The 27,016-nt window shown below is 49.3% G+C and overlaps 1 protein-coding gene across 4 annotated transcripts in view; it reads left to right on the top strand.

The window, feature by feature from the left end:
• Window positions 1-27,016, top strand: part of ABHD5 (abhydrolase domain containing 5, lysophosphatidic acid acyltransferase) — a 349,392-nt gene that overhangs the window by 27,980 nt on the left and 294,396 nt on the right. For 2 of the 4 annotated variants that reach the window (XM_069648830.1, XM_069648831.1), the window contains exon 2: window positions 4,661-4,747. The exons of the other annotated variants lie outside the window; for them this stretch is intronic. In XM_069648830.1, coding sequence (XP_069504931.1) covers window positions 4,661-4,747 — 87 coding nt within the window. The remainder of the gene's footprint in view (window positions 1-4,660; window positions 4,748-27,016) is intronic. 4 annotated transcript variants of the gene reach the window in all.

Here is a 27,016-nt window from a genome sequence, read left to right as displayed (position 1 = left end):
CATCTCGCTCACCTAAGCCATGCACAGCTAACTGTGAATCCCTACTGGTCAGACTTGCCCTGGTGCCCACTCCCTCACACAGCTTCCCCCTCATCTACAGGCCTCTGGGAATATGACAGACATTTTGCCAACAATCCCTGTGACTCCCTGGCTACCACTCTAGTCAACCCCTTGGCGCTCATGATACTGGGGGAATTTTCATATCTGGTTTGATGGGCCCAATAACCTCATGAGACAACACCTGGTTGACAGCTTAGACGCACTCGACCTATCCCGGCACACCACAGGCCACACCCATGATGTAATCTTCAGCTCCTGCAACCATGTCTTGGTGTCCAGCCCCAAACTCCCCCCACCCCCCTTATCTGGTCAGACAACTCAGCCTTATATTTCTCTGTCTGCACTCTGGCCCCACCACCCAAGCCCTGGCGTGTCCCGCTGCACGTTCACAAATGCTGGAACATGGTAAAGGCACCTGACCTGGCTACAACGCACACCTCCTTACCCCTTCCTGCTCGCTCCCACCCGCAATGGACCTATCCCCAAATGGTTCACTGAAGACTTTCAAAGCCATAAACCACTCCCCCGTGTGCAAATGGGGAACATCCAATACCCCTCTTAACAAATTCATGCTCGCCCACCATCATCGTAACTACAAATCTGAGATCTGAAGGCCAAAAAGGCCTACTACAATGAAAGAATCCTGAGCAAAGATCTTCACAGCATCATCTCGGAATTTGTGAAGCCACTCTGCACCACTGCCTCGCTCATGTGAACGCAAATGCTCTGCGACTCCCTCTCCCAATACTGCCACATTGCAGCACTGAACAGGACCTCACACCCGACCCACCACTGCTTCCTCTAGATCACTACTCCCCCGCCCCAGTAGCACCATCCTTCTTTCCTTTGACCCCATCATGAGTGAGTTTCTCAAATTACTATCCAGCAGCAGACCCTCTGGGTCACCCCTTGTCCTGCCACTCTTCTCAAAGCTTCATCTTCATCTCCACCTGTGCATGAGAAGAGGCTAGAGCCATACTCGACTCACTTTTGACATTGCCTCTGAAAATAGGAACTGTTGGGGCATCAACCCTAGAAACTGACAGGCTCTAGGCCAAGCAGCTGTGGCCTATAGACACCACAGCTTGACCAAAAATGGCCTATACGCCATCTAGTTGACATCTGGCCCTGTCCCCTATAAAGCCTTGTGAATCCCTAGCATTCCAGGTATCAATTAGAGAGTCAACACGCCTGAGCCTCATAGCACTTATGATTTAAACATCACAGGTGGATTATATCTTGCCACTTATCTGGCACAGAAGGCTATGTCTGATCAAATAAGGCATCACTGCCTTACCAAGGCCAAGTACTCCTTAATGACTATGCCGGGTGGGACTCTCCAGAGAATTTACCTGCAACAGAGCAGCCATATCATACGAAAACCACAAACCTGTCGGGAACCACCCAGCCTCCTGCCATAAACTAAGACCAGAGACCCAGAAAACGGGCCCACTGATAGAGCCTCTGGAAAATACAGTCCAACCTGGCTAACGCAACGTATTCAGCACCAGCTATTGTGTCTCTCTCTCGGAAATCTTCTACCACGAACTACCAGGACAGACACAAGCTGACTCATCGAGCTCTGAGTAATCAGGCACGTGGGTCTCCTACAGGTACTTGCAGACACCCATTCCTACCAATATGCTCGCTCTCCACTTTACACCAACAAACAATAGAACGCAGCTACACCACTCAATCAATTTTGGCCTACCGGCACACATTCCTACGCTACTCCCTGAACACCAACAGTCTGTTAAAATGCATCTATATACCCCACAAAACAAATCTGTTTAGCTGCACACATAACCTCTTACACAAGCCCCACGGCAGCCAGAATGCAGACTCTGAGACCAGCCACCTTGTTGCACACATTACACTGATCTCCCACAACCGCTGCACTGCATCACACCTAGCATTAGAATGCAGCCAACCCTGCACAAACCACTCTGGCTGTACCAAGTGCACCCAAGCACTATATGCTACCCTACTGTCTTCACTCACCTGGACTGCGGGCCCCAAGGGCGTTCAACCCACAACGCTTTAAGATCCTACTAATGGTATATGAGGCTCTGTAAAAATGCACCATAACATTACATGTGTTTTCTACTTCTGAGCCATTACCGGTGTCGCAGCCCTGATGCGAGGTGTGTGTTCTGATTAAATGTCTGTTTTGAATAACTGATCGTTTAGTAGTCCTTTTGATAAATCGAAAGCTAAATCAGCTCTGTTTCAATTGAATAGTACATGAATCTTAAACACATGCCCCTGAAACTGACACATTAGCTTGCATATCCACAAGATTTGAACTAACAGGTTATACAATGATCTCTGCAGCAGGAATATTGACCCACTGAGTTATCTTTCCAAACACGCTGTTGACTCGGAAAGGCACATAGGGCTAGGGCACTGGCAGTGCCATGTGAGGCTTGCTCGACATGATTGGCTTGTCAAAAGCCCTCAGCCTGTTTGAACTATTTGGATTATCCTTCGTGAGTTAGGAGATTCATAATGAGGCTTTTCAAATGTGCTAGATTTCTGGCAGTGGGGACTCAGTAATCGGACATGGGAGAAGCAGAAGTTTTGAAAAGGGCAAGACCAAGTAGGAGGGATTGATGTTTGACAGCAGTGCCATCTTCTCACACTGTATGCTAGTGTGCCTCACACCAGTTCAGGAGGATGGTGGAAAGGATCTATGTGAAAATATGCAATTCTTTACTGTTAGGTTGAAAATCTTGCATATAATCCAACTTTTCTTCTGTATTTTTCATACAGGGGTAGACCCCTCCCCCACTCAGATTCACCTCTGCGCCCCATCTATTTTATGGGGGAAAATCGTTATTTTTCATGCACAATTTTCTTCCTCGCAATAATGGCATTCAGTATTTTGTAGTGATACAGGTGGGACGAGCTAAGACGCTGTTCAGAAAATGCCAGCACATGTTCGTGCTTTGTCATTACAGCAGCTCTTTAGCATTTTAGGTACTGTCCCAAAACATTGTCCTGATAAGAAATGTGGTCAACCCTGCTGTGAATAATTGGCATTGTGCCATGACATGTGTATAGCAGGTCTGCTGATAAATTAGGCTACTTTGCCTATATATATATATATATATATATATATATAGTAGTACTGTTGTGAGGTACCTGTACAACATGTGCTACTGAAAATGTATATAGCACTGCTTCAACCTGCATCCATTAAACCTGATTTTTGGTGGGTGAGTGGCCAGAAAAGGAGATAAACTAAGTGCAGGCCGTATGCCCAGCTATTCCTTGCTCTCCACTAGGTACTTTGCTCTTTCAGGACTGGCCGCAAACTCATGCAATCATAAGACTAAAAAAAAAACACATTTTCATATAGAAAACTGAAAGCTTTTCCTTCTCATATATGCCCAACTACTACTTGCTGGCAGGGTCTCCTAAAACATCAAAGTATGACATGCCCGTTCTGCTGCAGCTGCGCTGCCTATGTTAAAGCTGATTAAAACGGTGGAAAATTAAGCAAAAAAGAAGCCATAGTTTAAGACCATTTTCATTTTGCACAATACTACGTGTGTCCTAAAACAATGTGAAAAGCATGTTCATGATTCAAAATGCAGGCAGATGAGCAAAGTGAACAAAACACATTCCTTTTCACATTACTCAGACAGTATTATCTTTTTAGAAATATCAGAGGAGTGTGTTGAAGAAATAAGCAGACCAGTACTTGTCCTAGTTGTTTCTTTCAGGGAACTGTGTGGATTGCTAAAGTAAAGGGTGTATTTGCAAGCTGCTGCTGGCCAGGCTATCACCTGTGAATTCCATGATCTATGGGGCTGCTGCCATAAATGGCCTGTGTAAGCTGTATGCAAGAAAGAATTAAAAGGACTGTAGTGACAAGATTTCTGTGCGTAAAGCGAAAAAAAGAAAAAGGCCCGACACACACCTTGTCTGGAGAGCTTCCCCTACCGCTCCTATTGAATGGCACCCATCCTTTGCAGTCCCAACCCATTTTGCACACCTGTTGATTGCCCCCCCACCCACCCTCCCCTCTTTTCTTGCCAAATGGTCAAAGGCTTGGTCTCAATCACTTGCCCTTATCTCACTGAGCTCTTTAACTCCTCTGGCTCCACTAGATCCTTCCCTGCCTCCTTCAAATCTGCAATTGTCTAACCCTTATGAACCCCCTCTGCTGACCCAAGCTTTCCAGCAAACTATTGCCCATATCTTCAGCTGGATTACTAATTGCCTTTTTGATAATGTCCTTGGTGATCCACTTCAATCATTCTTCCTTAATAAACACTCCACTGAGACTACACACATGCATGTCTCCAACTTTCTCTCTAATCCTCACTGCTCCAACTCTTCTATGCTCACCACTTTGGACCTTTCTGCAGCTTTTGACACTGACAAACACTCCCCTCTCTACCGCAGCCTCTGTGGTCCTGGGGTTTGCAAATCGACTCTTGCCTGGATCGCATCCCCCAAGGTTCAGTCTTTTCAGCTTTGCTATTTCACCCTCTACCTATGCCCTCTAAAGTCTTATCTCAGCCTTTGGCTTTCACCATCGCCTTTTATGCTGATGACACAACTATTTTCTTCTTTCTCTCCTTCAAACTAGCCATCTCGGAACAGCTTACAAACTGTTTGCTGCAGTTCATCACTGGATGGCTCGCCGCTGCCTCATGCTTAACTCTTCTTCAGAAATGTAAGTCCTCATTCTCTCAGCTTCCATTGCCATCCCTTCCCTCCTCTCCCATTGCCATCCTTTCCCTCCCCTCCCCAATCTCCTTCCTGCATGACCACCTTCTTCTCCCTCCCAAGTATTGCAATCTTGGGGTCCTCTTTGAGCGCGACCTACTTGCTGCAGCAATTCATTGCTGCCTCTGCTGCTCGTATTAAAGTAATCAACTTTGCTAACTGCGCTCTCTACAATCTACCCATATCCTCTCCTACGTCTACCTACTGATAACATGCTGGTTTGCTTTCCATGTGCAATCACTTTTATTTTCTTCCAGGTTCCTTCAGGTTATCAATTGTTTTGCTCCTTAGTACCTGTTGGTTTACTAACCATCTCCTTCCCTCTGATCCTCATCTGCACTCAACCTCAACATCGCATAACCACCACCCTGAGCCTCTTCTCGCTTGCTCCACTGGAACCCACTAGGCATAACAATCCAAGCCAGCCCAAGTGTGGATCTCTTTAAAGCTCAGCTTAAACAACTCTTACTTGCTAAAGAGGGAGCTCCCTTTGCCTTCTCCCCCATCCTAGTCCCTACCTGACCCCCCCCCCCGCCTCTTAATAATGTAATCTTGTATATTTAATTAGTACTCCTTTTTAGTTTGCAGCCCTTGTCCCCTTAGGTTAATGTTACTTTTTTGTAAGTCACTTGTATACATGTTCTTTTTGTCAGTGGTATATGTCCTATGTTGTAAAAACATTTTACACCCGCATAAACTGGCTCACTTCTTGCTCTCACCTTTATGCTATTGTACACCCTTTGTGGGAATACTACCGCCATCTGAGAATGTGTTATTGTAAGTAATATTATCAGAATTCTTCAGGGTTATAGCATCCCTGTGGTAGAGCCTGCTTGCTGGGTGATGCATGATGCCCAGGAGCTGCTTGTATACATATTTAGATCCCTGCGTGAGTTGGCAGAAAATGGTGAACACTGGATACGTTTTACTGTATTTGTCTCTAGTTTCATTGTTTTTGCTTCATTTGTATGATTTAATCATGCACGTGCTTCAAACTTAGTTATAGGGCACAATTTTGTGTCGATGGTAAAGAAGGCTGTGGGACACCGGGCTGCGTGTGAGCTGCCCCCCCCCCCCAACCAACCACCGGGCTGCGCGTGAGCTGCCCCCCCCCCCAACCACCGGGCTGCGCGTGAGCTGCCCCCCCCCCAACCACCGGGCTGCGCGTGAGCTGCCCCCCCCCAACCACCGGGCTGCGTGTGAGCTGCCCCCCCCCCCCCCCCCACCACCGGGCTGCGCGTGAGCTGCCCCCCCCCCCCCCCCCCCACCGGGCTGCGCGTGAGCTGCCCCCCCCCCCCAACCACCGGGCTGCGCGTGAGCTGCCCCCCCCCCCCCCCACCGGGCTGCGCGTGAGCTGCCCCCCCCCCCCCCCACCGGGCTGCGCGTGAGCTGCCCCCCCCCACCACCGGGCTGCGCGTGAGCTGCCCCCCCCCCCCCCAACCACCGGGCTGCGCGTGAGTTGCCCCCCCCCCCCCCCCCCCCCCCCCCAACCACCGGGCTGCGCGTGAGCTGCCCCCCCCCAACCACTGGGCTGTGCGTGAGCTGCCCCCCCCCCCAACCACCGGGCTGCGCGTGAGCTGCCCCCCCCAACCACCGGGCTGCGCGTGAGCTGCCCCCCCCCAACCACCGGGCTGCGCGTGGAGCTGCCCCCCCCCAACCACCGGGCTGCGCGTGAGCTGCCCCCCCCAACCACCGGGCTGCGTGTGAGCTGCCCCCCCCACCACCGGGCTGCGTGTGAGCTGCCCCCCACCACCGGGCTGCGCGTGAGCTGCCCCCCCCACCACCGGGCTGCGCGTGAGCTGCCCCCCCCACCACCGGGCTGCGCGTGAGCTGCCCCCCCCACCACCGGGCTGCGCGTGAGCTGCCCCCCCAACCACCGGGCTGCGCGTGAGCTGCCCCCCCAACCACCGGGCTGCGCGTGAGCTGCCCCCCCCAACCACCGGGCTGCGCGTGAGCTGCCCCCCCAACCACCGGGCTGCGCGTGAGCTGCCCCCCCCCCCAACCACCGGGCTGCGCGTGAGCTGCCCCCCCCCCAACCACCGGGCTGCGCGTGAGCTGCCCCCCCCCCAACCCACCGGGCTGCGCGTGAGCTGCCCCCCCAACCACGCGTGAGCTGCCCCCCCCACCACCGGGCTGCGCGTGAGCTGCCCCCCCCAACCACCCGGGCTGCGCGTGAGCTGCCCCCCCCCAACCACCGGGCTGCGCGTGAGCTGCCCCCCCAACCACCGGGCTGCGCGTGAGCTGCCCCCCCCAACCACCGGGCTGCGCGTGAGCTGCCCCCCCCCAACCACCGGGCTGCGCGTGAGCTGCCCCCCCCCAACCACCGGGCTGCGCGTGAGCTGCCCCCCCCAACCACCGGGCTGCGCGTGAGCTGCCCCCCCAACCACCGGGCTGCGCGTGAGCTGCCCCCCCCCAACCACCGGGCTGCGCGTGAGCTGCCCCCCCAACCACCGGGCTGCGCGTGAGCTGCCCCCCCAACCACGCGTGAGCTGCCCCCCCAACCACGCGTGAGCTGCCCCCCCAACCACGCGTGAGCTGCCCCCCCAACCACGCGTGAGCTGCCCCCCCAACCACGCGTGAGCTGCCCCCCCAACCACGCGTGAGCTGCCCCCCCAACCACGCGTGAGCTGCCCCCCCAACCACGCGTGAGCTGCCCCCCCAACCACGCGTGAGCTGCCCCCCAACCACGCGTGAGCTGCCCCCCCAACCACGCGTGAGCTGCCCCCCAACCACGCGTGAGCTGCCCCCCCAACCACGCGTGAGCTGCCCCCCAACCACGCGTGAGCTGCCCCCCCAACCACGCGTGAGCTGCCCCCCCAACCACGCGTGAGCTGCCCCCCAACCACGCGTGAGCTGCCCCCCCAACCACGCGTGAGCTGCCCCCCCAACCACGCGTGAGCTGCCCCCCAACCACGCGTGAGCTGCCCCCCCAACCACGCGTGAGCTGCCCCCCAACCACGCGTGAGCTGCCCCCCCAACCACGCGTGAGCTGCCCCCCCAACCACGCGTGAGCTGCCCCCCCAACCACGCGTGAGCTGCCCCCCCAACCACGCGTGAGCTGCCCCCCCAACCACGCGTGAGCTGCCCCCCAACCACGCGTGAGCTGCCCCCCCAACCACGCGTGAGCTGCCCCCCAACCACGCGTGAGCTGCCCCCCCAACCACGCGTGAGCTGCCCCCCCAACCACGCGTGAGCTGCCCCCCCAACCACGCGTGGAGCTGCCCCCCCAACCACGCGTGAGCTGCCCCCCAACCACGCGTGAGCTGCCCCCCAACCACGCGTGAGCTGCCCCCCAACCACGCGTGAGCTGCCCCCCAACCACGCGTGAGCTGCCCCCCCAACCACGCGTGAGCTGCCCCCCCAACCACGCGTGAGCTGCCCCCCCAACCACGCGTGAGCTGCCCCCCCAACCACGCGTGAGCTGCCCCCCCAACCACGCGTGAGCTGCCCCCCAACCACGCGTGAGCTGCCCCCCCAACCACGCGTGAGCTGCCCCCCCAACCACGCGTGAGCTGCCCCCCCAACCACGCGTGAGCTGCCCCCCAACCACGCGTGAGCTGCCCCCCAACCACGCGTGAGCTGCCCCCCCAACCACGCGTGAGCTGCCCCCCAACCACGCGTGAGCTGCCCCCCCAACCACGCGTGAGCTGCCCCCCCAACCACGCGTGAGCTGCCCCCCCAACCACGCGTGAGGCTGCCCCCCCAACCACGCGTGAGCTGCCCCCCCCAACCACGCGTGAGCTGCCCCCCCAACCACGCGTGAGCTGCCCCCCCAACCACGCGTGAGCTGCCCCCCCAACCACGCGTGAGCTGCCCCCCCCAACCACGCGTGAGCTGCCCCCCCAACCACGCGTGAGCTGCCCCCCCAACCACGCGTGGCGTGAGCTGCCCCCCCAACCACGCGTGAGCTGCCCCCCCAACCACGCGTGAGCTGCCCCCCCAACCACGCGTGAGCTGCCCCCCCAACCACGCGTGAGCTGCCCCCCCAACCACGCGTGAGCTGCCCCCCCAACCACGCGTGAGCTGCCCCCCCAACCACGCGTGAGCTGCCCCCCCAACCACGCGTGAGCTGCCCCCCCAACCACGCGTGAGCTGCCCCCCCAACCACGCGTGAGCTGCCCCCCCAACCACGCGTGAGCTGCCCCCCCAACCACGCGTGAGCTGCCCCCCCAACCACGCGTGAGCTGCCCCCCCAACCACGCGTGAGCTGCCCCCCCAACCACGCGTGAGCTGCCCGTGGGTGTGTGCCCCCCCCAACCCGGGCTGCGCGTGAGCCGTGGGGGTGGGCGTGTGCCCCCCCAAACCTGGGCCGCGGGCGTGTGCCCCCCCCCCGGGGCCGCGCGAGAGCTGTGGGGGGGGGGGGGGGTGGTCGTGTGCCCCCCCCCCCCCGGGGCCGCGCGAGAGCTGTGGGGGGGGGGGGTGGGCGTGTGCCCCCCCCCCGGGGCCGTGCGAGAGCTGTGGGGGGGGGGGGGGGCGTGTGCCCCCCCCCCCCCGGGGCCGCGCGAGAGCTGTGGGGGGGGGGGGGGGGGGGGGCGTGTGCCCCCCCCCCCGGGGCCGCGCGAGAGCTGTGGGGGGGGGGGGGGGGGTGGGCGTGTGCCCCCCCCGGGGCCGCGCGAGAGCTGTGGGGGGGGGGGGTGGGCGTGTGCCCCCCCCCCCCCGGGGCTGCGGGCGTGTGCCCCCCCCCCCCCCCCCCCGGGGCCGCGCGAGAGCTGTGGGGGGGGGGGGGTGGGGGTCCGGTCCCCCGGGGCCGCGCGAGAGCTGTGGGGGGGGGGGGGGGTCCCCCGGGGCCGCGCGAGAGCTGTGGGGGGTGGGCGTGTGCCACCCCACGTTCCCCCCCCCCCCGGCCGCGCGTCTCGTTTCACTGCAGAGCCACTGACAAGACTAATCAACTGGACTCTGTGATAGTGGGTGTCTTTTCCTGGTTCCTGTTTGCTTGATGCAGGTGCTTATGGTCAGTTCTTTCTCTGGGGCTCTTCATCAGCTCGCCGAGGTACTCTGTTCAGGCTCTGGCTGCCACACCCTACAGCTCAGTTTCTCACCTCTCCTAGTGGGGACCTCTGGGTGCGATGTCACGTCTGGCCTTCTGTCTGTCTAAGCATCTCTCCACCCAGTGTGTGCTGCGGCCTGGTTACGTTTCATGAGCTGTTTGTTTACTGCTGCCTGATTGGTTCCTTGCCTGATTTGACTCTAGGAGGCTGGTTCGAGGGGATTGGGTCCTCCGACGTATTCCATATCTATGTCAGGTAATGTCCACAGCTGTGCTGCTTCGGAAAATCTTTGGCTCCTGCGTCGATGCGGCGTCCCCGAGGACCTCCTCCGACGGCCGACGTCACCCGATGTGATAAGTAGGACGCACGACGCCCATAGCCTTAGTTGCGTTTTTTCCGCGAACGAGTTCGCTTCGTGAATCTCGGTACGCCTCGACTCGTTGGAGTTTGCTGTTTTCAATTCTCGGTTCGTTGAACCTGTTCGGTTTGTTGTGAAGCTCTGTTCGTGGCGATGTCTTTCTCATCTTCAACCCCGCGTCCTGGCTTCAAGAACTGCGGGAACTGTGGGTCCAAGATGTCGGTCACGGACTCGCACGACGCCTGCCTCTGGTGCCTCGGGGAGGCCCACGATACGGAAGACTGTGTCGACTGCCACGGCAAAGGCCTTGCAGGAACGCACGTTTCATGAGCTGTTTGTATACTGCTGCCTGATTGGTTCCTTGTCTGATTTGACTCTAGGAGGCTGGTTTGGCCTTATTCTGCCCACAGGATTGGAGAAATACAACTATTATCCCAACCCTGAGGCTCTACACTGGTTACCCACGCCAGAACCTTCGCACCACATACAAAGCTACAGCAAAAGTTCCATCCTATCTGGATGAAAAACTCTACATCACTTGAGGCCTCTACATTGTCAAATGCCACAACTTTGGCAACTAAGTTCAGGGGCAACGTGTTTGTCTTGGAAGCAAAACCACACAGCGCAACACAGGTTTGAATCCCAATCCCGCGCTTAGAAACCACTCTCTGGTATTAAGCGCGTTATAAAGAAACAATTATAACTATGTAAGAAGGAAAGAAACGTAATGCAGACCTTACCCTGCTACTCACCCTGACCCTGGAAGAACATTTAGAATCTCATTGAATGGCCCCATCTTGCTTGCCTGCTGGGAAGGACCTGAAGACCCTGTTCTTTAAGGAACGTCACGTAGTTTGACACTCCTCACCCTGAAGGCTGCTCCCTCACCCCCCACACCTCTCCCACCCACTTCCTGGTTTTTCCCACTGTTCCCCTTTTACTTTTTTCTTTTTTTACTTTGCGTCTAGCTAGGCTTGCACTATATAAATCCCATATGTACAAAAATGTTGTCACTTCCAGTACCTCTCAAAGCTTCTTTAAAGGCATGGAACATTATGGTGCCTAATTATGATTTTGTAGTATAGTTGTCGCTCCCCTCTTCATAATATACTGTATTTTCAATCTCACTTTATCTCCATTTCTTTTTTTACCACCATGAGAACCAAACTGAGGCTACTTAGCTTCCCTCTGGCTCTTCTGTGTGGGATTAGGTCAAAAGCCTTGTTGACCTCATAGTAGACCACATCATCTAAGGCCCTTTTGAGCTTTATTATTTTCTGTAACGCTCTTCAAGAAATCCTTCTTTATCTGTGATTACGCTATAATGAGAACTATCTGTATTTTAGTCTGTAGTTATAGAACTGTGTATCTATCTTCTAGAATAGTTGTTAAACCATTTTTCAGATGTTAATTGCCTTTATTATGTATACATTTGGGTTAAATTAATGCTTAGAAAAAATTAATTTGAACGGCCCATATTTTGAAATCAACTTCAATTCATTGCTTCTTATGACATTGTTGTGCAATTCGTTCCGAGATGAATCAGTTACCCAGCCAGAGTTCTACCAGCGACGTTGGTACTAGTGCCGTTGTATTTCAGCAACCTTTGTACTAGTGGTGTTGGAGTACCAACCGCATCATAACTGGTGATTTTTTGATATCAGGAGTCGGACCCACTTGACCTCAAAAAGAGCCATATGGGTAACTGGCAACTGGATGAATCATCACGTGTGCTATACTCCGTTAAGAGGCACGCTTTACTGCAGGCAAGGGCCAATAGAGTGGGCCGCAGTCCGAGGCTAGGCAGAATTATTTTACTGAATGCGTCTGAGTTCAAGGTGGTGTCTTAGATTTGTGTAGGGTTGACAGCGTTACAGTAAAGGAATGTATAGGGTGGTTTTGTAGTATATACTTGGCACACAAAGTGAGTGGTTCTCGATTTTAATGAAGATTTTGCCGGTTTAAAATCCAAGATAAATGTTGGTGCAATTATATTTATTCAAATGTCTTACCCCTTTTATTCAAAGCACTGATAATGAAACAGAAATGCAAATTCAAAAGCTAGCAAAAGTCTGAAAATGGCAACAGTGATGGGACAGAGAAGGTACATGGCTGCATTTACACACAGAAAGATGGAATTGAAGTTTCTGGCAAACATTGTGAAGTGTGGGAGATGGGTGTACCTGGGGCAAATGGAAGGTAGGTCATTCCATTGGAATAGGGCAGAAAGAATGAATGGTCCGGGATTGTAAAATGGCAAAAATGATTGAAATATTTTGGAGACGGAGCAAAATGTAGGGAGGCACTGACTTGAGAATAGATTTGAGATTTGAACACGATGCACAGAGGTTTGAAAAGCATACACTAAAGATGTTGCGAATGCAAGTAGCAAGGAAGCATGAGAGAAGCTAGAAGGTTGGTAATGAATTGAGCAGAAATGTAAGTGTTTTGAAGACGTTATAAAATACAATAAGCAGCAAGCCCATTTCGTGGGGCCGCCTTGCCCAGCAGTATGAAACCAATTGTCCTTAGTGGTGCAGCTGCTGTATGTGCTTTTATAGTATAGCAGTTAGAAACATCTATGAGCTACATAGTATAATTCGAAGCATGGATAAGTACAAATGGCCTACAAATGACCCCTAATTAATCTGCTGGCATATGTGTGATATGGTATTGCATCCAGAAGCATAGGGTAGTACAAAAACCCCACAATGACCTGTAAACGTTCTACTGATGTTTGTGTCACCGAGTGTGGCTCCCAGAAGCATGAGGCAGTAAAATAACTTAAAATGGCCACTACATATGCTTCTGTTGTATACCATATGACAGCTGTGTAGCTAGTGTATGTACCACACAATATAGCACCCAGACCAGACGCATGGGGGCGATGGAGATATTCCCTGCTCACCCTAAATGTGCAAAAGCTGTCGGGATTCAACCCTCTACAAAACTGTTTATAGATTTTCAGTGGGCATGTAATGTCAACTGTCTGTCTGAATCTGTGGTCAAACACCATACATGTCAACACATCACTTTTCGTTTGGGAGATTTACATACAGTCATGGTGTTCAATTTTCGTTGTGGGACCTCTAGTCTTAGGCTTGTAATGAGAAAGCAAGTTCACAGAATCCAATACTAACAGAAGTCTCCTTATTGACTATGTGCCGCCTCAGTTACTGTCATGTGATACATCATGCAATCTGCCTTGAAGCCTTGAGGAATCGGAGGTCTGCGCTGCTTTTGGTTTGGACGTACATAACAGTTGCAGCGGAATCATACAATTACTACGCCGGGTTTACTGCGCCGCGTGAAAATGCCGGCTTTATTATTATTATTTTTTACTCACATTTCTCAGAATATATATGTGGGGATGGGGTAAAGTAAATAATGTTGGGAGAGGTATGGGGGATTGCGGGGTTTCCCCCCCCCGCCCCCACCATAAAGTCTATGAAAAGGGAGTCTAAAAAATGAAAAAGTCTGCATTTTCGTCTGGCGCGGTAAACTGGGTTGCAATAATCGCCGAGATCCGTTGCAGCCAATCCTATCTGCAGATGGAGGAGCTGGACTGAAACACGAGACTTATGCACTGCAGCGGTGACTGTCATACATCACACTGTTTGTTTATTTTCTTGGATGTTCGGTCGTACTTATGCCGGGGCGTGTAGCAAAGGGTCGTAAGTCCAGGGCCACTTCCATTTACTTGCCTCTTATATCCCTGTTGTAGAAAATTGAGCTAAACTAATACATTTTTCAGAGACCCTTGGTGTCAGAACTACACATGATACAACTCTTTGTCCTATAATTTTTATCTTCAAAACTCTGACATCTGCCTCCTTAAAACGTTTTAAACATAATGGGCAATTGATTCTTTGGTGTAGCCTCCATGTCAGTCTATTGTATGGTGAAACGTTAATGCATTATGAAACCTGGGCCTCTCTCCCAGTGATGGGACTCTAATATCTAGGCGTAGCCTCCGTCTGTCTATCACATGTTGAAATTCACTGATTGTGGCTCCTAGGCGTTTCTCCCACTATACAGGACTCTCACCCACTATCCAGGACTCTCACATCTAGGTATAACCTCCATCTTTGCCTACTATATGGTGAAACACAATGTATTATGAAACCTAGGCCTCTCCACCACTTGCAGGACACTGAAATCTAGGTGTGGCCTACATCTTTGTCCATTGTATTGTGAAACGTAGTGTATTGTGAGACCTAGGCCTCTCCCCACCATACAGTATTATCAAATCTAGACATTTCGCATACTGCGAAGGTTAGCTGCAAGACACATCGCCCACTAACCAGAAAAGCTCAATTTCTGCATACTCAACTCACACAACCACCTCTCGTACAGCAAGCTGACGCTCTTAACCACACTGATACCACAAACACATAAGCCGCACCAACAGCACACAAGGACTGACATCGATCCGATATTCGCACCAAAGCTCAGTGCACGGTGTAAACCGAACTAAAGCTGCCAACAGGACACCACTTTTCTCACTATCCTACTCCCTCTTCACCTTACTAACCCACCCCGCCTACTTGTTTGCAGATCTGCCTGAGGACCAATTCCGTTGAATACCTTTGACATTTAACATATGTAAATACATTTCAATTATGCCCTCATTGCTGAACAGCAGATCTGCTATTGCACATTCTATTGAAATTCAAGATGCGATTCAGCAACATAATCTGGATGTACTGTTCTTAATTTCATAGTTACTCTTCCCCATGTATTGATGAGATTTTACCTCAAGATTATTTAATTCTACATATGGATAGAATTGGAAAGGGAGGAAGCGGCCTTGCTGTTATCTTTAGGAATACTTTGAAATGCAAAATTATACATGGCAATTGTCATTCCACAAACCCACGTCTGTCTTCCATTTGGGTCATGTACTACATTTGTAGATGAATTTACAAGCTTATTAAGTGATGCTGTGACTTTTCAAACTTGATCTATTAGTTAATCTTCCTTGGGATGTAACAACCAGAAGCAAATATTCAAGTGTCAAGCTAATAGCCAGCCATAAAGTTACTTGCCACCTCAATTCTATACATAAGTATAGCATGCAATTCTTTTTACTTGCCTAGAGTCAAATATTGGTATGCAGTGATAAAATCACAGCAAATATGTTGCCATTACAAAAAATTGCAGCAAAATGCTGTGTTTTGACCCATTAAAGGTGTACCCCATTACACCATTTAAGAGGAGCGGGTGCTGCGGGGGTGTACCCTGCTCCCCTTCAATCGTATAATGGGTCCAGGCGTTGCAGGGGTGTCCCCCGCATCCTTTACATGGATTGCGGCGGCAAAACCACAGCCTTTTTGCCGCAATATTTTGTGTCCACAGCCATTTTTGCCACGATTTTAACACATGTAACCCAAATATCACTAACCAATGACTTGAGGCGAGCCCAGATTTTGCACCCTGGATCCAGTCTCTTTTTGATTCTTGGATGCAAACTATCAAATTAAAACATGTTTTATCCTCTATGCATGCTGTAGGAAATGTGTTGGGTTTAGTTATCTTTACTCTTGAAATGTGGCACTCCAATATCGATATTGGTCAGACCATTTTTTAATTCCATTTACTCTACCAATATCTACGGTTTTGCTTCATGGCCAACAAAAATGACGAACCAGTAGCATTCATAATTTTCCTCATATTCTTTACCCACTGTTGAAGAAGCTATTGCTTCTAGCTTACAATCTCTTGAGCTTTGCCTTTCAACAAATTAATTGGTTGAAGGCTATCACAAAGCATTCCAAACATCCTTGGATAATGTAGTTCCCATGGGGTGGGGGAAAGATTAGACCGAAACCTTTAAATGCTTGGAATACTCCAGATTTAAATGCGTTCTCTGAAAATTTGAAAAGAAATACCATACTTGCAAATTGGAAAAGTATTTTCTATGCAAGTCATGAACCAACCCCAAATCTCCAAACCTAACCTGGCAACATTTGTTTCTTCTCCGTATGTGGTCAACTCTTAAGGCCGGATTTTTATGGTAATAATTTAGTGGTGGCAAAAATTATTAAAAAGCTATCTGTAAATGCTTGATAAAACATTTTTAATATTATAGTTTCTCCTCTTAAAGAGGACATTATTTCTGACCAAATAAAAACCAGGCATCTTTACTCCTCTATTGAAGAAAACAATCTTGATCTGAAGGATTTACAGAATTATCATTCTGTCTCTAATCTACCTGTTTTAGGGGAAATGCTTGACACATCAGTTGCACTTCAGCTAAATTACTACATTCAAAGCCAATTTTCTTTAACCCTTCCAATCAGGGTTTAGAACACACCACAGTACTGATTCTGCAAACATCGAGGTACTAAACGTTATCCTCTGCATTACTGATGGAGGCGGCGCCTGTATATTGGTATCAGATCTCGCAGCAACACTTAATACTGTGGACCATTCTGTTTTACTGAACATCTTGTTACATCGCATGCGAATAGGAGGAATGGTTCGACATTGATTCCATTCATTCTTGTCAGATATACATCAAAATATTAAGATAGGAACCAACATTTACTGCTGCTACCCCGGACGAATCTTCACCAAACTTTGCAAAAAAAGTATATGGGCGGCTCTGAATTTTTTCGCCAAGTTGGGCGAGGTTTCGTGCGGGGGCTGAGGGGTGGGAGTTATAGTGGAGTCCCACTTTTTTTTTGTCCCTGTCCCACATAGACTGAATGAGGAAAACCTTTGCCCATGGCTACAGGTCGAACGGCTGGATGGATTTTCACCAAATGTGCGCCAGGAGCCGGGGCCATAAAGCGTGCTTTTGTTTGTTATGTGGAAATCAGACCGGTAAGATTTTTTTGCGAAACACTGAAATGTACGTCCCAAAAAATGAGTGATATCTTGGTCCGCTCTGCGGACCCATTTCCCTGTTCGCTCCGCGGACAGAACTATCATTGGATCGCGGTATGGCGTGGTGTCGGAGAGGTTTGGATGCAGGAGGGACTGGAGGGAAGCGTGCTGTGCGTCAACATTTTTTACCTGAGGGAATGGCTGGGGAAGTGAAAAGTGCTTTATATGTGACATATGTAGGCTAGTATTTTCTGTGGTGATTGGAGACGGCTGTCGTAACAGTCCCTTAGCTTCTGCCACAACCTGTTTGCAGCAAACTCTTTTCGTGGTGAGTGGTGGCAGGTCATTTGCAGATGGGGAGTGAATTGCACATGACACAGGATGGATGGGAGCACGGATGGCGATGTGCTGCGGATGGAATATGCTAGTTGGGCACATGGAGGCATGCATGGGTGAATGAAGGTGCGGTGGGTCTGTGGCAGGATTACACTATTGGGTGCATGGCCAAAGACTGTAGGCTGTAGGGCATGCTGTGAGGAGCGTAGGGCTGCAACATACACACCGAGGGAAGGCATGTCTGAGTCTGCACCCGGAACAGGGTGGTGCTTGCATAGTGCAGTGTGTGCAGATTGGTTGCAGTAGCGTTAGTGCAGCAAACTGAATTTGGGTAGGTTGGCAGTGACACAGTACTTTGTGAATGGGAGTGGGTATGCCTATAGTATGTGAATGAAATTGTATTGTTATTGTTATTTTGCATTTATATAGCGCCTTATATACCATTGGTATGGTCTGAAGGCGCTGGTAGGTTGAACGCCCTTGGGAACCGAAGTTCATATCAGTAGAGAGAGTAGAGAGAGTCAAAAAGGTGCGTGTGAGCACCGGGTATGTGTACAGCTCGTGCAGTATCAATGTAATAGCTGCTTTCTAGCGGTAGGTGTGGTGGTTGAGAGGTCAGGAGTATGTGTTCGTTCTGGCAGGATTAATCCAGATCGGATGTGGCTGCGTTAGGCCTGAGGAGAACGCCTCGCTGGGGGGTGTGTAACCAGCAGTGATTATTTAGAATGATGTGGAGAGAGCGGCGAATGTTGATATGAGAACAGTTATACCGAATGGTGTCATAGTATCTCTGTGTTCTAGTTGAGTGGTGATGTAAGGAGAGAGTAAGCGTGTTGGTGAGATATGATGGGTTTCATGCCCTTTCAGAGACTTCTACTTCACAGGGAGGTTATTGGGGACACTTCTAAATTCAACTTCATAGAGAGGCTATTGGGCACATTTCTAAAATCAACTTTCAGGGAGAGGCTATTGGGCACATTTCTAAATTTTACTTTCACAGAGAGGCTATTGAGCACAATTCTAAATGCAACATTTCACAGCTATTGGGTGCACTTCTGAATTCAACTTTCTAAATGTACTTCTAAATTCAACTTTTTACAGAGAAGCTATTGGCTACACTTCTAAATGCAACTTTTTAAATGTACTTCTAAATTCTACTTTTCACAGAGAGGCTCTTGGGCACACTTCTAAATTCAACTTTCCACAGAGAGGCTATTGGGCACACTTCTAAATTCAACTTTTCACAGAGAGGCTATTGGGTACACTTCTAAATGCAACTTTCTAAATGTACTTCTAAATTCAACTTTTCACAGATATGCTATTGGGCACACTTCTATATTCTACTTTTCACAGAGAGGTTATTGGGCACACTTCTAAATTCAACTTTCCACAGAGAAGCTAATTGGGTACACTTCTAAATGCAACTTTCTAAATGTACTTCTAAATTCAACTTTTCACAGAGAAGCTATTGGCTACACTTCTAAATGCAACTTTCTAAATGTACTTCTAAATTCTACTTTTCACAGAGAGGCTCTTGGGCACACTTCTAAATTCAACTTTCCACAGAGAGGCTATTGGGCACACTTCTAAATTCAACTTTTCACAGAGAGGCTATTGGGTACACTTCTAAATGCAACTTTCTAAATGTACTTCTAAATTCAACTTTTCACAGAGATGCTATTGGGCACACTTCTATATTCTACTTTTCACAGAGAGGTTATTGGGCACACTTCTAAATTCAACTTTCCACAGAGAAGCTAATTGGGTACACTTCTAAATGCAATTTTCTAAATGTACTTCTAAATTCGACTTTTCACAGAGATGCTATTGGGCACACTTCTATATTCTACTTTTCACAGAGAGGCTATTGGGCACACTTCTATATTCTACTTTTCACAGAGAGGCTATTGGGCACACTTCTAAATTCAACTTTTCACAGAGAGGCTATTGGGCACACTTCAAATTCTACTTTTCACATAGAGGTTATTGGGCACACTTCTAAATTCGACTTTTCACAGAGAAGCTGTTGGGCACACTTCTATATTCTACTTTTCACAGAGAGGCTATTGGGCACACTTCTAAATTCAACTTTTCACAGAGAGGCTATTGGGCACCCTTCTAAATTCAACTTTCCACAGAGAAGCTATTGGGTACACTTCTATATTCTACTTTTCACAGAGAGGCTATTGGGCACACTTCTAAATTCAACTTTTCACAGAGAGGCTATTGGGCACACTTCTAAATTCAACTTTTCACAGAGATGCTATTGGGCACCCTTCTAAATTCATTGCAGGCAGCCGACGCGAGGTAAGTGGAGCAGGAGAGTGTTTTCTTTCCACATTGTGTTAACTGTTGCAATTCATTGCTGCATACCTACATGGTGGTGCGGAGGTTGGGTAGGACTGCTGGTGGCAGTGGTGTGTATGTCGATGGTCGTAGTGGGTGACGTGGTGAAATGCATGGTGGCATTATGTTGCTGTAGGTGTGTTCAAGGCCTATGCTGTGTGCAAAATTGTTGAAGTAGGCCAAATGTTGCTGACATAGAGACATGCATGGTGGCATTATGTTGCCGTGACTGTGTTCAAGGCCTAGACTATTGGATGCATGGCTGAAGGCCGTAGGCCATGCATTCAAGAGCCTAGGCCTTGAACACACTCGCGGTAGTAATGCATTTTTCAATGTGCATGAGTTCGAGGGTGGTGACATGTAAGTAATGGGTGTGGAGCACATTTAAGCCGTTACAGGCCACTGTTGCAAACAGATTGTGGATATGTTAGCAGTGGCACAATATTTTGTGAATGGGTGTGGGTACGCCCATAGTATGTGTTTGAAAGTTCACAGGGATGCAGGAGAGAGTCTTGTTTGTACATTATGGTAACTGTTGGAATTTGTTATTGCATAGCTCCATGGCAGTGCCCTGTGGTTGGAGATGCTGCAGTGAAAAGGCATGCTGTGTGGGCACTGGGTGCAATGCTTGTATACTGAAAGTATGTTACAGGGTATGGTTGAAGGGCAGCTTTGTCCTTGGATAGTATGCTGTGAGCACAATGCTTGCAGTAAGGGCAATGTTGTAAACATGTTGTGTGTACGTTGCCAGTGAAACAATCCTTTCTGAGTGGAAGTGGGTAAGACAATAGTATGCGAATGAAAGGGCGTAGGGGTGCCGGAGACAGTGTAATGTTTATACATTATGGTAACAGTTGTATGTAATGATGTGCATGTCCATTGCGGTGTCGAGGTTGGTTAGGAGTGCTGGTGCCAGTGGTGCATATGTGCATAGTGGTAATTGGTGATATGCTGACATGTATTGTTGAATTACGGTGGAGGGGAATGTGTGCAAGGAGCAGACCCACTGGAGCAATGCAGGTTTGGCAGTGTATGAGGCAACGGGTGGTGATCCTTGGAGAATGCGTGTGGACCACATTGTCGACGTGCTACAGCAGTACAAGTGAGTTGCAAAGCGTGTATTATGCATTCTATGGTTGTGGTGATAGTTGTAACATGCTACAGTATTTGGTGTGCGGCAGGAGATGGTACAGTGAGAAGTTGGGTAGTGTGGCCACAGGGTGCAGTGGGTATGGTTGAAGGGCAGCTTATATGTGGTTGGTTACTCTGCTGTGTGCAGATTTATTGAAGTAGGCCCAATGTTGTGAAGGTGGTGTGCATAGGTTGGCAGTGACACAATAGCGTGTGAATGGTAGTGCGTAGGGGTGGTGCAGGCTGCGCTATGTTTGTGGCTTCTGCGAAGTGTGACACGTTTTGGTGAATGGGTGTTTTATGTTTTGGGTAAGATGGGTAGCACTGCAGCTACATATGTAACGTTTGTGCATAATGTTAGATGCCCACATGGTCGCTTGCTTGGGTGTGTAGTGTTGTGGTGGGTGTGGAAAGGGTTGCAATGTTGTGTGCATACCTAAAGGTGGGCTGGGGGCGTGTTAGGATATTTGTGGATGCTGCAATAGTGCCTTCTTTAGCAGATTTCTGGTGGAGGAGCTTTGCAATCAAACAAAATGTGTACTGAGAGTGTTTAATGGTAGATAAGGAATGGTGTATAGAAATGACAGTGTGCAATGCAGAGGTTTTGTATGTGTTTGGTGCATGCATGTATCCAAACGTGACGGCAACCCATTTGGGGAGTGCTGCAAAAAGTGACTGTGCAAAGGGAAGAAGTATTGTCAGAGCTTTACTGGGCCGTGGCCCTCAGTGTAGATGGGAAAGCGCACATGCACACCCTCCCATTATGAGCAGGGCGAAAATGGAAATGGAATTGTGGGAAATAGGCCATTAGGAGTTAAGGGAGTGGTTCATAGGAAGGGGCGGTACCATTTCATCACAATACTGTCGTGAGGGTGGTCAACATGGAGAGACGCACAGTGCTTATCGTCGGTGATAATTTTGTGCGCCATCTGCACAGTTGTTGCATGCAAAGTGGCGTTGCTGGTAATTTCGGGTTGTAAGGAGTGGACGCTTTCTGGGCCTGTCAGAGTGACTGCAGTTTCGGCAGGATGGTTCGCCTTTTGAGATATGTGGCGTCCGTCACGAACGTGGACTGTGTCGTGGTGCACCATGGAAGTGCACATTTGGGTTGCATGTCATGTGGACGATTAATCAGTCTACTGATGAGGTTGCTGACAGCAGTGGTGCTTAATTTTCCTACTGCGAAGGTGGTTTTCTCATGCATAACACAAAGAGCAGTGTGGGTCCATGATGGTGTAATTTGTCCCCAGCCAGCAGTCGGAAGGTGTGTTATAAACAGAATTATGCGTCAGTTTATGCAGACTGCTGGGATGTTCTCCACCCACTGTGAGATCATGAGGTTTCAAAATATGTAGTGCTTCCGTAGAAATGGCATGTATTTGAGCGCCATTGGCAATGGCGTTTTTTCACACTGTGCAAGAAGCATTGACCAGAATGCTGTAAAAGTGTGAGGACAGGCAAACAAACGCATATAAAGGGAAAATAGAAAAAAAAATTGTTTGCACGTAAAAAAAAAAAAAAACACTTTATACATATATGCTGGAAGACTGAATTCCCTGTACAGTTTCATATTGTTTACCACCCACCATCCCCACACTTTCACAACCACGAAAAGGTAGTGGATTACACGGTACTTTTCAGGATGGCACGTGCCATATCCTGGGTGGCTATGTGGATGGAGAAATCGTGCATACTTTCATTGAACTTTGTAGTGGGCGTGCTTTGGAATGGCACATTTGTACTGTAAATGTGTAACGGTACATTTTAAGTGTTGTAGAGCAGTGATTCGATTATGGCAGCTTTAATGTGATTGGTGGATGCGTGTGTGCATCTTTACCATTAACCCAATGAAGTAGAGCTGCAGAGAAGATAAAGCAAAGGGAAGAACTGTTCCAGTTTTACAGGGGCGCGGCCCACATGCTACTTTGGGAGGCGCACGTGCCAAACTGTGCCCTTTACACCACCTTGCCCAATTGCCATGGCAGTGTGGGGATTAGCCAATCAGGTAGTGTGGGTGTGGTTAACAGGAAGGGGAGGTGAAACAGTTGCACATTATACTCTGCGTACTGAGGGTGGCTGACATGGCAAAACGTGTTGTGTTGACTGTAGTTGATCCCTTTGTAAAAGATCTGCACAACTATGCCCTGCAAAGAAACTTTGACAGCAATTTTGGTTTGGAAGGAGTGGACGCGTTGTCAAACGCTGTGTACGAGTGCCATTTCATCAATATGCATGCACTTTGCAGCGACCTCGCCACGTTTCCAGTAGTAGATGTTATTGTAACTCATTACGGCGGCTTGCATATGGGTTACCTGCCTTGCTTACATTTGTTCCGTAGACTGAGGAGGTTGCTGGATGTCGTGAGGAGGCTTTTTCTCACTGCCAATGTGCTTTTCTCATCTATAACACAGGAAATAGTATGGCCTACTGCTCATGGATGTTATACCGAGCCAGACGAAGTAAGGGGTCTCATCAACAGAAGCATGTTCACTTTTTTTGTACACTCGTGGAATGTTTTTCTGCAGCAATGACCTTATTACTTGTGGAAATGCAGAGTTTTCCCAAGAAATTGGCATTTGGTCATCCGTTGGCAATGCAGTTTTGTTTCCTTGTCTACAGGATGCGGTGAACAGTTTACTGAACTAATGTGCGTAGGAGAAAACACAAAAGCTTCTAAAAACAGATTAAAAAAAGGTGTTGTTTAGAGTCACCCCTTACTACGAACTCCCACTGCCCTGGTTGCAAGTTATTCCCGCACGCAGCACGAAAGTCACATGCAGGGAGTTTACAGGTGGCGGCCACGAAAATGGAACTGTGGGAATTGTCCAATGAGTTGCTTAGGATGTGTGGCAATAGGAAGAGGGACTCCTGTTGCACTGGGGACCGGCGCTCAACGTACTTGGGAACCCGCATGTGCCACATACGATGCTCCTCACCATGCTGGCCTATAGAGATGGCACTGTAGTGATTGTCCTATCATGGACTGCTCAGGGTGTGCGTCAGAGGAAAGCGTGCCAATAGAAAAGGCCTCCTGCAGCTTTACTGGGGCGCGGGCCTGGCGGTACTTGCAGAAAGGCACATGCCACATTCTGCGTTTGTGAGCATGCTGGCCAATAGACATGGGACTATGCCCTTTGGCCAATCAGGTGGTCAGGGTGTACTTTACAGAAAAGAGCACCAATAGGGAGAATGAGTCCTCCTGCTTCACTGGGCCGCCTCCCTCGCGGTGATTGGGGAAAGGCACATGCCACATTTTGCCCTTCCCACCATGTTGGCCAATGGAAATGGGACTATTGCCTTTGGCCAATCAGGTGCTCTGGGCATGCGTTACAGGAAAGGGAGGCATTCACTTTTGCATAACTTTGTGTAATGTGGCTGGCAAACATGGCAAGACGCACAGTTTTCGTCGTGGGTGATTACTTTGTGGGAGATCTGTGCGTGTATGCCCTCCAAGAAGACTTGTCTATCAATTTAGGTTTGGAGGGAGTGAACATTTTGTGGAGTGGTATGGAATTGTGCTGTTTCGGTGGACTGATTCTAGAATGTAAACGCGTGGTCTCTTCGGCAACTGTACATGTTGTGATGGTGCACTTTGGAGGCTTCTTTTCTGGGATCCTTGCCTTGTTCCCGTGTGTTCAGTCAACTGAAGATTTTGATGAAAGCAGTGCAGCGCATTTTTTCCTACTGCCAAGGTGCTTTTCTCATGTATACTGCCAAGAATCGCACGGCATTATTCCAATGCTTCCTGTCGCCAGCCAGAGGTTGGAAGGGGTCTCATCAACAGAAGCATGTGTGATTTCTTCAGTACTGCTGGGATGTTCTCCTGTGCGAATGAGATCATTGGTTCCCGATATACACCTTTTCATGGCATGTCTTTGTCGGCCAGTGGCAATGAAGTGTTCATTTTCCTATCTACAGACTGCACTGAAGACCCTACTGTAAGAATGTGAGCTGAAGTTGAAAACACACAATCGCGTATGAAAATCCCCAAAAAAGTGTTTGTAGGGAAGCAAACAACAATAAAAACAAAGGTTTTTTGTTAAAGCCACCACAACCAATGATGTGCTTTTCCCTGGTAGAAAGTTATTCCCCCACTCCTGCGCGGAAAGTCAGCAAATATCGCGATAGTTGCAGGGCGGCATGTGATACATACGGCCCTTTTGCATATGATGCCCATACAAATGGGTCTGCAGAGGCTATGGAATTGGGCAATAAAGTTTGTGGATGTGCTGTATACGGACCGACGGTGCTACATTGTCTATTTGTTCACAGAAATGCAGAGGTAGCCGTTATCGCTGTGTTTTACACGAGGCACAGCATGCAGATTTTAGGGTATGCCGACATACATTCAGTGAAAGCGAATGCAAAACACTGTGCACTTGCTACTCATTTACTAATCTATGATGTGCATGTGTAGTGCTATGGACTAGGTACAAATAAGTGCCTGGTTTTGGTTTGTGATAAGCAATCATGACGATATTATTATTGTTGTTCATTGTGCAAGGAACATTGCGCAGCATGTTACACGAGTTTCGATGCCATTTCCGATGGAGGCACTTGCCCAAGTCATGCGTTTCTATCCTATCTCTTGCATAACTTTCTATTGCAGTATGAAGCTACAGAGGTGGCAGGGCCATTTTCTATTTGGTCCGTCAATGGAGAAAGCGTGGTACATTGCAAGGAAGTGTATTTGTGCATTTCTTTATCATGTGCCAATGGCATACTTAGCAAATGGCATTATGAAGTTTCACAGCACGAATACTTTTCCCTAGTTACAACGTTCATCTTACTGTGCCAGCTATCTCGATTTCGGCACACCCTATCTAAATTGCCTTGCTGCCTTTCTTGCAAGTAATGATATTTTGTTCTTTTAAGTGTTGTGTTGTGACTCTCTTGAAAATGCTCTGCAACACGTAAAGAAATCTTTGTACAACGCACTCCTTTCTAACCGACTGAACTACAGTGTTCTCCACAGTGCCACGTCTCCCGCCCTGCATGCATGCATTGGCAATTGAGTTGTTCATCTGAGAAAGGTGCTATCTTTTTTGACCTTTTTTTTTTCGTTCCCCAGCGTATCTATTTATTATTGTGTTCTCACACACGCCACAGAAGGAAAGCCAGGAAAGGTCCGGTACAGAAGGCGCAGCACCTGCCTAGATACTATAGGGGACGTTTCCAGGAGACGGAATTATTGCGTGGCCCTCACCTATATGGGCTGCACTCATTGTAATGCTCCTGTAACGACCGTTGCAATACACTTCCAAGTACCTTCCCTGTGTACAGTAACGCATTGCACTACATGTGCAATACAATGCCCTTAGCCGGGTAAGGGTCTGTATTGCAGCATCTGCTTTGCAAAGGTTGTTTTATAGCTCTGCTGCCCTACAAGAGTGCCCCTCTTGTTGCCACAGCATATGTGGCAAATGCTGTACATGAAAGTACCCAACGTCATTCTTCGAAAGGTGGTCGCCGGCCCACTGCTCCTTTGTTCTTTCATTTGAGTTGTCATCTCATGCAGTACAAACACTTGATGCTACGCCATCACTATTAGCGGTACAATTCACGGATATACATACATTGTGGAATACAAGAATGTTTACAACAACACCAACCGCAGCTTCTTTACGTATACCACGAAGCCATTTATTCTGTGCAACGCATGCACATACTGTGCTTTTCTAACCACCAGTAAGATTGTTTGCGCTCTGCATATTCTGCTGTTTTCTTATTTGCCTTTACATGCACTAATATGTGTGTGAGGAAGGTGCACCAGCTTTGTAATTTTGCAGCCTTACTACAAACTGTCCCACTTGCAGTTACATGTTTTCTTCAACTGTATAACCGGCATGCGACTTATTCATACTTTCCGGCACACTGCTGAGTGCACACACAATGTTTCAGTTTCACGGGTCATGGAAAGGGAAGCAGCAGATAAATCAAAGTAATGCTGCATTTAACACGCCCACGTCACAGTGCAGGTTGCTGTTCTTTGTTTACCAGTGGCAGTTATGCAGTTAGGAGTACTTTCGCGACACATTGCTAAATTGGCAGAGCCACCCACCAAGTGGACAGCAATACTTTGAATGCAGTAGGCTACTGCATGAATACATAGGGCTGGCGATAGGGGCGGTGTTATCCACATACAGTGCATGACCTATGCATGGGTCTCGGTGTGGAACATAAACGTGTGCTTCCACAACTACTTAAAAGTGCATTTGAAGATGCA

The sequence above is a fragment of the Ambystoma mexicanum genome, chromosome 2q, assembly GCF_040938575.1.
Source record: "Ambystoma mexicanum isolate Mex_15411 chromosome 2q, UKY_AmexF1_1, whole genome shotgun sequence".
NCBI lineage: Eukaryota > Metazoa > Chordata > Amphibia > Caudata > Ambystomatidae > Ambystoma > Ambystoma mexicanum.
This window is presented reverse-complemented; position numbering and strand designations above follow the sequence as displayed.